Here is an 18,508-nt window from a genome sequence, read left to right as displayed (position 1 = left end):
CTGTGGTCACTTCAGATGGTGACGTTGTAGTCATTCTTTCAGCAGATCACGATGTATGTCTCACGGCTACGAGTCAGGACACTGGCTGGTGATAGACTCGGGAGCCTCGTTTCATGCGATTCCACGCAGGGATTTCTTCATAAACTACAAGTTAGGTGACTTTGGGACTGTGAAGATGAGAAATTCTAGCATATCAAAGATCGTAGGAGTCGGTGATATTTGTGTGAAGACCGATGTGGGTTGTACATTAGTTCTTAGGGATGTGAGGCACATTACAGACCTTCGCCTCAACTTGACGTCGATGAGAAGGTTGGATGATGATGTCTATGAAAGCCGATTTGTTGGTGGGCGTTGGAAGTTCATCAAGGATTCATTGATCGCAGCAAGAGGAAAGAAGTGTTACACCCTTTACAAGCAAAGTGTAAGTGTATGCAAGGGTGGGTTGAACACAGCGGAAGATTCAGCTATTAACATGTGGCGCAAGCGTTTAGGCCATATGAGTGAAAATGGGCTTCAATTACTAGCAAAGAAGCGGTTCCTTCTAGACGTGACAGGTATACCTCTTAAAACTTGTATTGACTGTTTATCAAGGAAACAGCATAAAGTTTCATTCGTTAAATCTGCTTCTTATGCTAATAAAGTGCATGCATTAGATTTGGTTTATTCTGATATTTGTGGTCCTATGAGGACAAAAACCTTGGGTGGGGTATTGTATTTTGTCACTTTTATAGATGATGCATCTAGGAGGGTTTGAGTTTATGCTTTGAAATCTAAGGACGAGGTCTTTGGTGTGCTTAAAATGTTTCATGCTATAGTCGAGAGAGAGACATGTAGATTATTAAAGTGTATCTATACTGACAATAGTGGTAAATACACTAGTGACTTCCATGAGTATTGTAAGTCCCTGGGTGTACGGTATAAACAGACGGTTCCCAAGACCTCCCAGCATAATAGTATGGCGAAGCGAATGAATCGCACCATTGTAGAGAGAATCAGATGCATGTTATCCTATGGAAAGTTACCTATGATTTTCTGGGGAGAATCAATGTACACGGCAGTGTATTTGATAAATAGGTCTCCATCAGCCCCGTTGAATGGAAAAGTACCTGAGAAGGTGTGGAGTGGATAAGATACATCGTACAGTTATCTCAGAGTGTTTGGATGCAGGGCATCCGTTCACGTACCAAAGGACGAGAGGTCCAAGCTCGATATGAATATCAGGTAATGTGTCTTCTTGGGGTACGGTGATGAAAAATTTAGCTACAGATTATGGGATCCAACTAAGAAGAAACTCGTTAGGAGCAGAGATGTGGTTTTCTTTGAAGATCAGTGTATAGAAGACATTTGCAAGCTAAAGAAGACCCAGCCTAGTTCAAGTGAGCTAGAGGACATGGATCCGGTTATTCCTCCCGTGGTACCTAATGACGAGGGAGTACAGCAAGGCGCAGAGGACGAGGGAGTTCCTACAGAATATGGACAGGGGAAGCAGCCCCCACCTGATCCACCTGTTGAGTCATACGTGAGGAGGACATCTAGGGACAGACAACCGTCCAAGAGGTACTCACCGCATGAGTACATTATGCTCACTAATGAGGGAGAGCCAGAAGATTATTCTGAGGCCCTAGCCGACGAGCATAAGGGAGAGTGGTTGAAAGATATGCAAAAGGACATGGAATCCTTACATAAGAACCACACCTATGATACGGTGAAATTGCCTAAGGGCAAGAAAGCTCTTAGCAATAAGTGGGTGTTCAGAAAGAAAATTGAGCAGAAGAATTTAGAAACGAGGTTCAAAGCCAGACTTGTAGTGAAAGAGTTTGGTCAGAGGAAATGTATAAACTTCGAGGAGATATTCTCACCAGTGGTGAAGATGACATCCATACAGGTGTTGCTTGGGTTGACGGCTAGCATGGATCTGGAGATAGAGCAGTTAGGTGTGAAAACTGTCTTTCTCCACGATGACCTGGAAGAAGAGATCTGCATGCACCAATCAGAGGGGTTCGAAGTCAAGGGCAAAAAGCATATGGTGTGTAGGCTAAGGAAGAGATTGAATGGGCTAAAATAAGTTCCAAGGCAATGGTATAAGAAGTTTGACTCGTTCATGTTAAATCACGGATATGAAAGAACTAAGTCGGACCACTATGTGTTCACGCGCAAGTTCTCAGATGGTGATTTCTTAATTATGCTATTATACGTTGATGACATGCTCATCATGGGTAAAGACATTAAGAAGATTGATGGGCTGAAACGAGAGTTGGGAAAGTCGTTTGCTATGAAAGACTTGGGCCCAGCTAAACAGATCTTAGGAATGGATATAACTCGTGACAGAAGCAACAGAAAGCTTTGGTTGTCACAAGAGCGGTATATTAAGAAAGTCCTAAAGTGGTTCAATATGAATGCAGCGAAGCCGGTCAGTACTCCACTAGATGGTCACTTCAGATTGAGAGACATTTAATGTCTTAAGACGAAGGCAGATTGGATGAGATACAAAGATACCCTACACGTCAACAGTAGGAAGTTTGATATATATTATGGTATGTACGCGCCCTGACATAACATATGCGGTTAGTGTTGTCAGCCAGTATCTTGTCAATACTAGTAAAGAACATTGAGCAGTAGTGAAATGGATATTGCGGTATCTAAGAGGCTCATCCAAGTTGAGCCTATGCTATGGTGATGGAAAACCTGTGTTAGAAGGCTACACAGATGCAGATATGGCAGGTGACATAGACCCCAGGAAGTCTACATTGGGGTTTATGTTCACGTTTGTAGGGGGAACGATCTCTTGGCAGAGCAAGCTACAGAAGATCGTAGCATTGTCGACGACAGAGGCCAAGTACATTGCGGTCACAGAAGCATATAAAGAAATGTTTTGGATGAAGAGGTTCCTACAAGAACTTAGTCTGAAGCAGGAGCAGCACGTGGTGTATTGCGATAGTCAAAGTGTTATACACCTGAGCAAGAATCCAATCCAGCACTCCAAGTAGAAGCACATACAGATTCGCTATCACTGGATCAGGGATACTTTGGAACAGAATGTGTTACAGCTTGAGAAGGTCCACACGGACGATAATGGGTCAAGCATGATGACCAAGGCTTTACTTAAGGTCAAGTTTGAGATTTGTAGAAACCTGACTGGCTTAAAGAAGGCGAATTCCTCCTGAGTCGGAAAGGGAGAGATTTGATGGGGTTTTCCTCCTCAGTTCAGAGGAGATATGGGTGCGGATCAGATGCCACAAATCTTGGCATTACCACGCTACTCGACCAGTCGAGAGGGCCGCTTGACCAGTCGAGCGGTGCTCGACTCAAAGTCCAGCGAGCTATTTGTTTTGGAACTCCGTGGTACTCGACCAATCGAGGGTCAAGCTCGACCGGTCGAGCACCCGGCTCGACTAGTCGAGAGTTACGCATATTCAGTCCGGATTTATTGCGGACTGTGTAAATTTGAAGCGGTTTCACAAGAGGTGTCAAAGGAAGTTGCCTAAACTATAAATAGGGGTCATGGGGTTATTCTAGGGTAATGCAAGAGAGTTTCCTAAAGCTTTGCATGGGTTTTCTAAAGGGTTTAGGGCTATTAAAGGTGAGAGAGGGTGAGAGAAAAGAGAGAGAGGAAACTTGTGGAAGGGAGATTCTACTCGTACAGGTGATCTACTTCACAGTCAATGTCTCAGCGCTTCTACATCCTCGTGATCGGTGAGCTCTTTCATTTTTTCATTATTCCCTTATTGTTCATCCACTCCTGCTTGAGTAAAGAAGGTTTGATCCAAGCGGTGTGTGATTATGATCGGTTGTAATATTCTCTTCATAGTGAATTGTTGCTATGGACGATGTCCCATGGTTTTTACCTCTTTGAGGGTTTTCCACGTAAAAATCTCGTGTTGTATGGTTTGTGCTTTGATTTATTTCATTGTTTTATTATCCCATAATTCTAGTATTTTTGGGAGGCTAGATCATAAAGTTTTGTGCAACGGCCCCCAACACACTCGTCCTTGACTGTAAGGTATTCTACCAAACTAGCCGGTGGACCTTTATGGGGACCACCAGTCCTCAAGAGCAGGGGAAATGAAAACCATCAATTAGAGTCTTGTTCCTCCTACCCGAACCATCCAGTGGGGGGACATATTTTTTTCACATCCTAACCGACCTTGCTAGTTGGGTATCCTGCTCTATAGTCACATCAACCCAACTCGGCCCGTCGTTAAGTTGGCTCGTCAAACTTCTTCCCCACCTTTCCTCAATAATAGGGATATCACACATCTCGAATACTCACCCAAGCCAAGATCAATGGTTGGTGGCTCGTAGGTAGGCCTGGCTCTAAGCCGACATGGGATTTTCCCCCTCTCATGCTCTCTTCTCAACAATCATATCCTAATACAAGTGTCAATACACATCCAACTACCCATCACTAACATATATTCATCCTCTACCGCCACCACATATGATGCAAGTGTATGAATTATCATGATACATGTTACATTTAAGGAGATGATTTTATGCTTAACGACATGAATTTCTATATTTTATCAATCAATTTTTTAATACCTTCCTCATCTATAGGTTTACTATCTTCATAGAATAATAAAATGGATTGAAGTGGACTTTATCCACCACAATCATCCATTTCAATCCAAGTTTAAGATAGAACACACATTTCTACTATAGTTTTACCATTTTCATATAACAATGAAACATATCTAGTGGTGTAACACTCCGAACTTTTCAATACTCGAGTATTGAAATTCTCGAGTGTTACCATGAAATTTAATTTAGTATATACATGTGTATGTCACCAATTTATCATGTCCTAACCTTGCATCTATTCTCTAACCTGAATATGATCAATTGTAACATCTCAGATGTTACCGTTTTAGCTTAGGTTTATGTTGTTTGATATATGTATTTTTCCTTTGAGAATTTTAACTTATTTGGTGAATAAATATTTATCTGTAGTGATATAAATATGACTACTTTTATAATAAAATCATTAGATTTTCTAAAATTCTCAAATCGGCAATAATTACGAAAATGCCGTTAACCTAGACCCTTAAATTGTAGATCATATGGTTCTCATGATACGTTTAATATGAAATTTTATACCATCACTATGTATTATAAATTAATCATATACATCGAATTTTAACCATTAAATCATTGTAAAATTGGCCAAATTGATAAATCATCCCCCTAATTATTGATTTTGGTGTCCATCGAGTGAGGAAAGTTCGTGGGTAGTCATAGTAGGATATTTCTCTTTATATGAACGACATGAATTGCTCATCATATGGATTAAGTATGAAATGTGAGAACCCAAGCTTGGTAAGTCTTTCCTTAGGCACGAAGTTAGCCCTTTTGGGCTTATTAACTCTTTCTAAATTTGGATCTTCCGATTGACCCACTTTTCACCGTCAATCGCAACTCAAATTTGGACTACATTGTGGCCTCATATGACTACAAGATCATACAAAATTTAGACCCTAATTTATGATCCCACACCGTTGAATGTTGACCGCCTTAAAGCCAAATCGTTCATTTTAGTGCAAAATATGAAATTTCATATTTATGCTTTTTCCACTATCGATCAACCACCAAATTTTGCCCAATCTTGTTTATCCTAATTACACATTTTCTCCAAAATTGAGATCTCATCATTAATTATGGACCATTAATTGATATCAAGTCTATTTTGGCATTCGCTAAGAGAATTTTCAAAATAAGACGATCTAAGTCTCGAATCACCAAGAGAATTATAGAATCTAGCTCTATTCAATGACCCCAACACCATGAACGAATTAGATTTAAAGAAAGATAGCTAGAAAAGACAAACTTCAGAAACCCAATTCAAGTGGGATGCGACACACACCCTTTCTCGCTCTCTCCTTTACAAAAGGGGGCGTACGCCCCTTCTCCACTTAAAAACTCACGCACTCCCCCCTTCCCACGTCTAAGGAAGAGAGAGAGAGAGAGAGAGAGAGAGAGAGAGAGAGAGAGCTACACATTTATCCATTCTCTTTCTTCTCCACACGTGTGGTGTCTCCCTTTTGCTCGAGCGATGTCGTAATTCATGTAAAAAAATTTCAACACCGATATCTACCTAGAGTTTACATTTAATGCTAATGTGAGGGATTCATTTAAGTTTACACCAATTTAAGTTGAATTTATACGTAGTTTTTTTTTCACGTTAAAGTTGTATATCATTTGATTTTTAATGTGATTTCCATGTTAATAAGTCGATAGATAATTATGAATTATTTATCCATATTGAAATTATGTTTGATATATGATTTTAACCATGTTAGACACGCTAATGAATCTCTATAGTTATGAGATACGAAGCAAGCTGAATTTTTATGAATTATATTACATAATGTGATGGTCATTATATATGATGAGTCATACACACTGTTATGCATGCATTCATATAAGTTGGTTATACATACCGATACCCTTCGTAGTGGTAAAGTACCGAAAGTATCGGAATATTTAGATTGTCTTACTCTTGAGGAATTACTTAAATTGTATTAATCTTAAAAGATAATCATCACTATGAATAAGGCATTGACCATTTCAACCATATAAATGATGCAGGGGGTATACATGTTGAAGATATGGGTAATGCGTGATCTCCCTATGAATAATTACGAGTGATGTGAGATTATCATTGCTTTCATGTTAGTTTAGCTTTATTTATGTTTCATGCAATAAATTTGGATATTTGTAATAAGTTCTCACCTGAGTGAACATTAAATGATTAGTTGAACTTTTATGTTTAAATGAAATAAGATTTATATTATGGTTGGTTTTATTCTCGAAAATGATTACCTTCATGAATGTAAGTAGATGTGATTTAAATGAAAAAATAAAAATAAAAAAATACACAATTTTGAAATATTCAATTATTACATTATTAACACCCGAAATTATCAGGCACAAGTGCAAACTCGAGCCATGAAAAATCGAGGCATTACCGTTGGTATCATCACGATGGACCTTAGGAAGGTTCTCCCCACCGTTTTCTATGGTGGGGTCCACTAATATCTCGAAATGATTGGACGGTGTGGTGGGGCCCACAGAACTTGGTGACGTCACTTCAGTAGCGAGTCTCGCTACTCGACCTGTCAGTAGCTAATCCGCGTCCTGTGGATTGACTCATTTATTTGTAACGCATTCTACAATGCAGGGCAAACTAATGAGCAGTCCGGATCTTGCACACATAGCAAGTGCCAAAGAAGTACTTGCTCAGTTTCATTCAGCAACAATCCTCGGGGTACACAAGGACATAGACCGCACGGAATTTGGAATTTATAATGACAACCACAAAATAGAGTGCACGTGTTACGTTCCGGCAGCCGATCACGTCTTTGGAACATTCATCATTTACCAAATGTTCCTTAGCCCAAAATAAGCCCAGCTGCTTCACTCATCAGGTGGGACACATGTAAAAAAGTAATCGCAGTTACACGTATAACCCCCACTTGATTGAGTGGGCTAGCCTGTCTTAAAGTTAGCCTCGTTAGTTATTACCAGAGGCCCCAACCGGGGAACAGTTTGAACCTAGAGTACATGCCACAGCAGCATATGCGAGACGCTTGTGTAGCTCATCTGCATGGGAAATGGATTGGCTCCGCCCCCTGGCACCAGCCAATGGCTGGTGGTCGGTGCTCTGTGGGGCCCTTCATGATGTATGTGCTTCATCCATTCCGTCCATCTATTTTTAGAGATAATTTTACGGTATGAGACCAAAAATGAGGTATATCCCAATCTCAATTGGACCACATGACAGGAAACAGTGTTGAATGAGTGCTGACCATTAAAAACATTTTGGGGGCCATAAAAGTTTTGGATCAAGCTGATTTTTGTTTTTTCCCTTCATCTGGGCCTGTATAACCTAATCAACAGATTGGATGTCAAATAAACAGTACAGTAGGCCTTAGGAGGATTTTAATGGTGGATATCCAATCTCTATTGTTTTCATGTGGTGTGGTCCACCTGAGATGTATATACCTCTCATTTTTGGGATGAAGCCCTAAAATCATCTTTAAAAATGAATTAACAGAATGGATGAAACACATACATCATGGTGGGGTCCACAGCACACCGACCACTAGCCCCAGGGCTGGTGTCAGGGGGAGTAGCCAATCCGTTCCCATCTGCATGAATGGCTCCAACTCCAAGCCTGCAATAAAACATATGTACACAACTCACATGTGACAGCTTGGTACATGGGTGCAGAATCCATTCCATCCATTGGGTTAGTCCGACCATCTACATGTTTCCCCCAAAAAAAGAAGATCTTGTCCGCTCGACATGTGGGCCCCAATATTGGAAACAGGCAGATGGGCAGAAAACTTCGGAGCCGTACATGCGTTTAGCGAACAGTAGACCACCTGACTAGTGGATCAACCTGATTCTCGCTCTATAGCATCAATATTCTGGTGCCATTCTGATGGATTGATTGGATCAGGGACCTACAGTGCTATGCTGGCACGTGTAATATGTACATGAGCTTTATTGCACACGTATGTAGGCTTAGAAAAACTCTGGCTCCTTATCCATATCAAGTAGAATACTGAGAAGGAGGTATGCCATCTTCGCATGGGTGCCAACCCGCCAAAAGTGTGGAATATCTGTGCGGGCCACCTGATGGAGCGTCGACCAGGTGCAAGGAATGTCGACCATTGCAACTTCTATCAAACAATCCATTCTTTTTGCATGGGGGTGGTGCAGGCCACCTGATGAGTGGACGGCCCTGACCTTTGCATATGGTCATCATCTCCAAGGTGGAGGCCATCCTCTGCAGTGGTCAGATGTTCCAAACTCTTGCCAGGTTGGAACTATGTCCTGTGTAAAGTTGTGTCCAAAAGTGGTGCCAGTAGGGCTACCAAACCTCTGCCCTGCCAATACCAACTCAATGCCATTTGACTACTGTGTAGATCCTCAGAAAAGCTGAGCATATCTGAAAACTGGTAGCTACATCAGAAAACCAAAAGTTTGCAACAACCTACCTTCAACCTTCAAAAACTGCAAGATGACATACCAAATCAAATTTCTAATACAGTAATAACAGACTAGGAATAAAAACCAAAGAGAAAGGAAAGGAATATCACACATGACAACCAAATGAACCCAGGCATTCCTTCCTACTAACTAGTGACGCAACTCATGGGTTTTTTTTTCTCCTCACTAGGCCATGCATCAGCAGCATCAGTGGCAGCCATTGCAGCGAGCGGGAGAAGCAGAACAACGATAAGAAGCTTTCGACCTAAGTACGCATACATGGCAAAAGCCGTCTTCTAGAGAAAATCTCAATCAAACCAAGTTCACATAACCAGACACAATGCTGAAGCCAAACTAGAAAGATGGCAAAAGACTCACCACCTGCAGGAATTCAAAAGCATTTCCGGTGCACAATAGATGGACCGGATTCATCATACTCAGCCTTCGCTATCCACATCTGCCGCAAACAAAAAGGAACCAGGAGTCAGCACGAGATAAATTAAAAAAATCAAAATCAAAATGGTGGTTGCCAATGTTCGTGAGACATGTTGTGCAAAGTGCCATAAGTGTCAAAATGGCCCAAGTTTCTAACCCACCAAAAGAACTCTATGGATGCAATGTTCTCTCTACATATAAATATTTTTAAAAAAAAAATGGATTGATTGATAAATAAAATTAAGAAAAAGAGAAACTGAAAATAAAAACAAAAGTACAATAAAACATAAAAACTCTTAAACTAACAAACAGCAACAACAAAGATTTCCAGGGCCCATTTGGAAGTACTTCCTCAAAGGGGGTTTTCCAACAAAGAAAGTTTCAGGCCCACTTTTTGGTCGATCCAGCAAAAACCAATCAGGTTAGTTTTTGTTGAGTCAGTGTTCTAATGCCTATTTTGTCAAGCAGGAGATGAGACAAAGGTTTGCAAAGTGCATCCAAACACACAAGGTCAACTGCCATTTGTATCAGTGTTTAGGCCTCAAAGACCATTTCAGAGGGTGTCCAAACAGGCCAAAGAGACGGTGGCTTGCACCGATAATAGAATGCGAATTGCTCTCTAAGGGCCCGTTTGGCCGGGTGGATTGGAAGGGATTGAATGGTATTAGGGTGGATGGCATGGATTTCTAGGTAATGATGGTGTTGTCAATGGATTGTCTTGAGATCCATGGGATTGCTATATCCCTGGATTGCTATATCCAGTCTGTTTGGCACGCCTGACCAATCCCGGGATTAAACCTTCCCATCCCTTCCAATCCCTCAAACCAAACACGTCCCAGGCAAAGATTAGATAACCAAAATGAAAGGACGAGAACTTTTGATTCTTTGCCATGCAGGTCATCATACTTGAATAAAATATTGGAGTAAAGCCCAGGGTGTGAGAGGGGATCCCCACGAATAGTTTCTTCAACACCAGGAAAGTAGAAGCAAGCTTGAAGTGATAATTTTTTACTTGACAAGTAAAAAAAATACATATAAAAAAAGTCAGAACTCATAAGCAAAAGAAGGAAAGTTCAAGATTCATGTGCTTGGACACCTCACTTAAGGTGGCCAACACATGGTACTCTTAGACAACATAAATAGGCTTGGACACCTCACTTAAGGTGGCCAGCACATGGTACTCTTAGACGACATAAATAGGCTTGGACACCTCACTTAAGGTGGCCAACACATGGTACCCTTAGATGACATAAATAGGCTTGGACACCTCACTTGAGGTGGCCAACACATGGTACTCTTAGACAACATAAATAGGACACTTGGGTTTTGGCATGGTGGGTCATGTCTGGGAATGTCCAAGTATCCTCAAGTTTTGGCACACCAGAACTCCATGTAGTAGAAGTTTCTAGGTAACATTAGCACTTGTAACGCAAGACTCACCTGCTGGAAGGTGCTGAGCGATGCCAAGATGGAGCCTCCTATCCAGACACTGTACTTTCTCTCAGGTGGGGCCACCACCTTGATCTTCATGCTGCTAGGGGCAAGGGCTGTAATTTCCTTGCTCATTCGATCAGCAATACCAGGGAACATAGTCGAGCCACCACTGAGAACAATGTTACCGTACAGATCCTTCCTGATATCAACATCACATTTCATTATGGAGTTGTACGTGGTCTCATGGATTCCAGCAGCTTCCATGCCGATAAGGGATGGCTGGAAGAGGACCTCAGGACAACGGAACCTTTCAGCTCCGATCGTGATCACCTGCCCATCGGGCAGCTCATAGCTCTTTTCAACAGCAGAGCTGCTCTTGGCTGTCTCTAGCTCCTGCTCGAAATCAAGGGCAACATATGCGAGCTTCTCCTTCATGTCCCTAACAATTTCCCGTTCGGCGGTGGTGGTGAACGAGTAACCTCTTTCAGTGAGGACCTTCATAAGGGCATCAGTGAGATCACGCCCCGCAAGATCCAAACGAAGGATTGCATGTGGGAGGGCATATCCTTCATAAATTGGCACTGTGTGGCTAACACCATCACCAGAATCTAGCACAATGCCTGTTAAGAGGAAAAAGATGAAATTCAGTGGAGCAAATCATATAAATGCATCCCATGTAGAATTGATTTGCAATTATTTGTCTAAAGTGGAAATAACCAAATTGTGATATATCTCCATAGCATTCATATTAAGGGGACTAGACACCCAAATTTGCATTTACATTCCTTCCAGTTGACTTGAAATGAATGTAACTGCAATTCAGCAGCTAATTCCACATTATGAAGCCTAGGAACCATCATTATCTTTTCACTTCCTCTTGAATATGTACAATTCATTTCACTTGTGTACAATACATTTATTTCCTTGGCATTCACATTAACGGACTAGACAAACTGCAATTAGATTTTTTTTTTTTCCAGTTAGACTATGAATGTAACTGCAACTTGAGAACTACGTCCACATTATGAAGACTAGGAAGCATCATTATCATTTCACTTATTCTTGAATTTGTACAATTAATTTCACTTTGTGCATCCAAAGGCAGCCTATGGAAGAAAGGAAGTCCACATGCATGCATAAAGGTCGCAGTTGATACTAACCAGTTGTACGGCCGCTAGCATACAGAGAAAGGACAGCCTGAATGGCAACATACATGGCTGGCACACTGAAGGTCTCAAACATGATCTGTGTCATTTTCTCTCTGTTTGCTTTGGGGTTGAGTGGCGCTTCTGTGAGAAGCACCGAGTGCTCTTCAGGAGCAACACGGAGCTCATTGTAGAATGTGTGATGCCAGATCTTCTCCATGTCATCCCAATTGTTGACAATGCCATGCTCAATAGGGTATTTTAATGTAAGGATACCCCTTTTAGATTGTGCTTCATCACCTACATAAGCGTCCTTTTGGCCCATCCCAACCATGACACCAATGTGGCGAGGCCTGCCAACAATGCTAGGAAATACCGCCCTCGGAGCGTCATCACCAGCGAATCCAGCCTGTAGAAAACATAAAAGAATATCAAGCAAAAAATTGTGTAATACTCACAAAAGTTGAAAAAAGTTGCACTGAAACTGAGAAAGAAACTAGTGCACAGGTTAGGGTTTGGACCAACCTTGACCATTCCGGTACCATTGTCACAGACGAGAGGTTGAATATCCTCTTCGGCCATCTTTTATAAACCTGCAGTGCAAAGGAAAGATTTATGTGTGAGAAACAGTTCCGCTCTGATTAGTTAGTGGTAGTCCTATAAGTGTCTTCTTCAATTTGCAGCAAATTTATGGGCCCATCTGGGTTGGGGATCCTGCAAAAACAGGACTGAGCCTTAATCTAATTTGGGCAGCTCCATGCCCTCTTCATGAGATTGCCATGCTAACTCTTTTTCGCATTCACTCACATTTTATGATAGACACATGCATGCACGCGCACGCACACGCACGCATATACATATACTGGGGAAGGTCCACATTCATATGATAGAATTAGATGTGGAGAGTATTAGACCCAGCAAACCAGATTAAGGCGTAAGCCAATTTTGCAGGATCCTCCCTACCTTGGCAGACCCTACATCATCATCATCATAGCCTTGTCCAAACTATTTGGGGCTGACTTTATGAATATGATTTTCACTAATCAAGATTCAAAAGGGGAACTCTTGCAATTGCTTGGAAAATGTACCATTGCCAACCGACAGCCTAACATCATTCTTTCTTCCTTTATCAGCACTTGGAGAGGCTGGCATATTGTGGCAAGTAGAGTTACACAAAAAAACAGATTTATGTGTTGCTACCTTGTTCTGACACATAACCCCACGCAATTTTTTTTTTCATTATAGGATATGTGAATCATTGCATACAGCTTGCTAGGTCAACTGGTTAGTACGCACCATGGCAGAGGGGATACTATACATAAGTTCTGCTGTGCTGGCCTTGATCTCACTTGAACTGATTGACATAATCCAAGGTACATGACTCATTGATAGGATACGAGATCAATGAGGAATTTTCATATCCATCTCAATGGATTCTACTAACCAACCACTGAGAAAATATTGCCAAAATGTTGCACGCTATGCTACATCCAAGGTGCCAAAAGGGTTGGCCACACGTTTTTTTCTTTTTCCTTTTCTTTTCTTTTCTTCTTCTTCTTCTTTTTTTTTTTTTGAAGGATGTTGACCACACATTGAAAATCATTGGACGAAAAAATCAGTGTTTTAAAAAGCGACGCTATGTAGCATGTAGCTTATGCTATGTAGAACTTAGCCTCAAGGTTGCATAGCTTATGAAAATAGTTTAAGTCGCGTGTAGCATATGCTACTCAAGGTATTCCATATTGGTTACCGACACGATTATCTGCTGTAACAGTTGAAAATTGTTTTTTGCCCGAAAAATTGTGGAAAAATATGTAGAAAATTCAGAATAATGCAAATATTCCAAATATGTATTCACTTTTTGTTTTGAATATGTTTATGGTAGCATAAAGGTCCACTCTTTGGTGATAGTGTTGTATTTGGTTGTCCAGTGAATTGAGGAACCTGGTTATGTGTCTCTAATGTTAACACATCACAATCAAGCATTACAACAAGAAAAAAATTAAAAAAAAACCGAAGTACCACTTTTTCAATTTTTTGAAAAAAAAAAAGGCCCTCGGAGCTTGTATTCTCCCAAATCGCTTCAATCTACAGTTTTAATCTTAAAAACTATAGTAAAAGTAGTCAAAACCTATTGTAGAATGATTTAGGAAAGTTTTTGAAATGAGAAAAATGGAAAAAAAAAAAAAATGGTCGTTTTTCAATTGTTATGGGGGTAACGGTCGTTATACCCTGTAACGGTCATTAAGGCTCCTATAATGGCCGATACAATCCCAAAAAATCAACTGCCCCGTTTCACCCCCGTATCTCGTAACGGTCACGGTCATTACCGATGCATATTGGCCTTTGCGGTCGTATCGTAACGGATACAGAACACCTTGATATTACTTGATAATTTGCACACACTACATCCTACATGATAATTTGCTACAAGCTACATAACTCGCATTACTAGTTACTTTTCACTACAACATTCAAATCAATTAATGTTTGTTAATGATTTGTTACATTTTTTCAATAAAAATTAGTTAATTTTAGTAGAATAATACAAGTAACAATATTAAATCAGTTTCATCAATCTAATTTTGCACAAAATATCATAAAAATTGTGCAACCTTGATCAAATGGGTGAATGCTACGCTACATACTATTTGTTATTTAAAACACTAGAAAAAATAAGGCCAATCCACTCATCAAGTGGATTATGCCATAGAAGACAATGGATGGTAAATTGATGCAGGACAATTAACCACTTGCTCTAAAAGCTCGAACTGTTAGAGTATGGCAAATTAATCCCTTTATCTCATAGCCCAGGCCCCACATCTCATGGGTTAGGACCTCAGCCAAACCCCCTTCGTGGGCCCCAAATCACATGGGCCGCCCACCCCGAGTGTGTCCCCGCATCCCACGGGCTACGCCACTCGAGCCCGGTGTGAAATGCGCATTACTCACCCCTGGTAAGGAGTCTCGAACACGAGACCTCCCCCGTGGACCCCAAATCACATGGGTCACCCACCCCGAGTGTGCCCCTGCATCCAACAGACGATCCCACTCGAGCCCAGTGTGAAAATACCCCTGCATTAATCACCTCCAGTGACGAGTCTCGAACACGAGACCTCCGTCTCTGATACCAATTTGATGCAGGACAATTAACCACTTGCTCTAAAAGCTCGAACTGTTAGAGTATGGCAAATTAATCCCTTTATCTTATAGCCCAGGCCCCACATCTCATGGGTTAGGACTTCGGCCAAACCTCCTTCGTAGGCCCCAAGTCACATGGGCCGCCCACCCCAAATGTGTCCCCGCATCCCACGGGCTACTCCACTCGAGCCCGGTGTGAAATGCGCATTACTCACCCCTGGTAAGGAGTCTCGAACACGAGACCTCCCCCGTAGACCCCAAATCGCATGGGTCACCCACCCCGAGTGTGCCCCTGCATCCAACAGGCGATCCCACTCGAGCTCAGTGTGAAAATGCCCCTGCATTACAAATGGATTGACTCAATATACACACACAGCCAACCAGATGAGTTGATTAGCCTGGTTTTCGTGCCAAGGGCTAATCTTTTCAGCATCATATATATTGTGAGCATGTAACACATTGACTGTATCAACTTGACGGATGGTAGATGTACAATTCATTAAGATAGTCTGAGCATTCCTCAAAATTATGAGTAGTGATCCTGTGTGTACAAAATGGTATTTTTTTCAAATCAAGACTACAAGTTCACAAATGGCCCAATTAATATCATTACTGTAAATTTTTTTTCTATAAACCATCACCTGTGGAACCTACAATTTGTAGGATTACGTGAAATACATCTATATATTGTGCGCACATGACACATTGACTGTATCAACTCAACAGATGGTAGATGTACAATTCACTAAGTTAGTCTGAGCATTCCTCAAAACTGTGAGTAGTGATCCTGTGTGTACAAAACAGTATCATTTTTCGAACCAGGACAACAAGTTCACAAATGGCCCCAATTAATATCATTACTGTAAATTGTGTTCTATAGACCATCACCTGTGGAACCTACAATTTGTGAGATTATGTGAAATACATCCACGTTGTGTACAATGTACCTTCTATACATGCAGATAGATCATCAAGATCCTTCAAAATATGAATGATTGCCATTCAATTTCAACTTGGGACAGGTGTATTTCGTTCAATTTCACCTTGAGATGGGGAGTTTTACATACAATTTCACCTTGGGATAAACTGTTTCACCACCATTTCGAAAATGTTGGTGACTCATGCCCATCATGTGTGCCACCCATGTGCAGTTATCCAGAGTCCCATTCAAATTGGAGGCATATTTTAGATGGACCATATCTTGAAAATCACAATGATTGAGCAAATGTTAGCCATCCATTGATGTTATCAAATGGATGGTCAAAAGTAAAACAGTGAGTGATCCAAATTGTATGGGTAAAATCAGATGGTTACTATCCTCTGCTCGTAATTTTTAGTCTATGCTCCATCCATAACTGGGTTAGAGATTTAAATGGCCTGGTTTGTCATATAACCATGCCATGTGTATGGTAAGAGTCACCACTATTTTGAAAATGATGGTGAACACACACAGGAGACTTGCCACCTTGGGACTCGCAGAATAAGTTTGAATTTTCAAATGAAAATGTTAAAGCAACATATGAATAGCCTGAAGAGGTGAATCACTGCACACATACCCACATTGTACATATGTGAAATCTCAAACATGCATCACGCGGTAATAAATGTGGCATACCTCCCAAAATCTAGGCTCAACCATCAATCAGGCAGTTGCTTGCGTACAATGAATATAGGCCATTGATGAATTTCTTTTCTTACCATCCATCTTTCTCATATGAGTGTGACCCACATGACAATTGGATAAGTATGATCTGTGAGATGCTACATGTTCATAAGACCCACCTAACAAATGACTTAGATCTCACATAGGCACGTGTGCAGAGATTCACAGTGGATCTCTCTCTCTCTCTCTCTCTCTCTCTCTCTCTCGTTATTGAACTATTTTCCCTATGCGCTGTACTTCAATGCATTTGCAACCCATTTATGAGAGAAGTGATGGCAATGATCTTCCAATAAAGGACTAGCATGCTTAGGCTTGGGCTGGGCATGCTCGGGCTTTAGTCTTCCATTTTTATTTTTTTGCGCAGGCCGGGCTCTAGTCTGTCTGCCACGGCTGGACATGGGCCTGGGCCAGGATTGGACTCAAGTTTCATCTCACTGCCTGGGCTTGGAGATTTAAGTAACATCGATCTGCAACCATAATTGTGCATGTACCCAGTCAATCTGGAGTATCACTTATCCATGGGTCATAGTGACTGAGAGGTACATGAACCAATTATATGGTAGAATTACGGTTTCTACACCAAATTTTAGCAATGATTTACTTGCAGGATCATATTTAATTGTCCTCAAAGAATCAACAAAGAGGTTGTGAAAGATGGACTAAAGCTGAACTTAATAAATAGTTTTATTTCACCATCTAACTGCATGAGAAGCTTGACTAGTTTCAATCAGTTTCTTACAAAGAATTGCAATGAAAAAATACAGAACACAAGCAGATCTAATAGGTTAAACAAAAATCACAAAACACAACATAACAAAATGATGCACTCACACACGTCTGTGTATGACATGTTTAACGATATGTATGAGGGAGCAGTAACAAATGTAAGGAACGCTACTAGTCGAGAGACAAGTGAGTTTCCATTATTATTATTTTTTTTTTTTGAAAATTGACAAGCTTGTTTCCAATTACTAAATAATATAGAAGAAATGCTCCGGTGCTCTTAGGGCCTGTTTGGCCAGACGGATCCCATGGGATTAGGAGGGATGGGATGGATTTTAAGGTAATGATGGTGGTGTCAGTGGATTGGTTTAAGATCAATGGGATTCCTATATCCCGGGACAAGTTCACCGAGTCTGTTTGGCACGTTTGGCATATCCCGGGATTTTACCTACCAACCCTTCCAATCCGTCCGTCCAAACACGCCCCAAGCACAATTGAATGGGATTAGGAGGGATGGGATGGATTTTAAGGTAATGATGGTGGTGTCAGTGGATTGGTTTAAGATCCATGGGTTTGCTATATCTCGGGACAAGTTCACCGGGTCTGTTTGGCTTGTTTGGCATATCCCAGGATTTTACCATCCCATCCCTCCTAATCCCATGGGATCCGTCCGGCCAAACAGCCCCTTAGAGCACTATAACTTATAATGCTCATAGTTGCATCAGTTCACTTGTACAGTTAAATCAATCGATCTAAAATGTCCATTAAGTCCAGGGCACATTTAATGGACTACATTGCAAAAGTCACACTGATAGTTTATTTCCCCTTATTTTCTATAGTCATCATTTTTTCAAGCCATGGATGGAATGGATATAATGGCCTAATAAATGTGATTCATTAGAATCATTGGCAATCCATGATGGTTCCTAACAAATAGATGGATGAAATTGTTGATTGGAGCTGTAAACGATCT

The 18,508-nt window shown here is 41.0% G+C and overlaps 2 protein-coding genes across 2 annotated transcripts in view; one reads left to right on the top strand and one right to left on the bottom strand.

Annotated features, from left to right (window-relative positions):
- LOC131236146 (actin-100-like) overlaps positions 1-18,508 on the top strand; it is a 46,963-nt gene that overhangs the window by 5,387 nt on the left and 23,068 nt on the right. The window lies entirely within an intron of this gene.
- On the bottom strand, positions 9,004-12,607 carry LOC131236147 (actin-like). Its single transcript, XM_058233293.1, has 4 exons — positions 12,534-12,607; positions 12,024-12,417; positions 10,870-11,483; positions 9,004-9,451 (listed from the first exon to the last, which is right to left on the bottom strand). The coding sequence occupies exons 1-4, from the start codon at positions 12,588-12,590 to the stop codon at positions 9,386-9,388; spliced, it is 1,131 nt and encodes a 376-aa protein (XP_058089276.1). The 5' UTR covers positions 12,591-12,607; the 3' UTR covers positions 9,004-9,385.

The sequence above is a fragment of the Magnolia sinica genome, unplaced genomic scaffold (genome assembly GCF_029962835.1).
Source record: "Magnolia sinica isolate HGM2019 unplaced genomic scaffold, MsV1 ctg244, whole genome shotgun sequence".
Taxonomy (NCBI): domain Eukaryota; kingdom Viridiplantae; phylum Streptophyta; class Magnoliopsida; order Magnoliales; family Magnoliaceae; genus Magnolia; species Magnolia sinica.
This window is presented reverse-complemented; position numbering and strand designations above follow the sequence as displayed.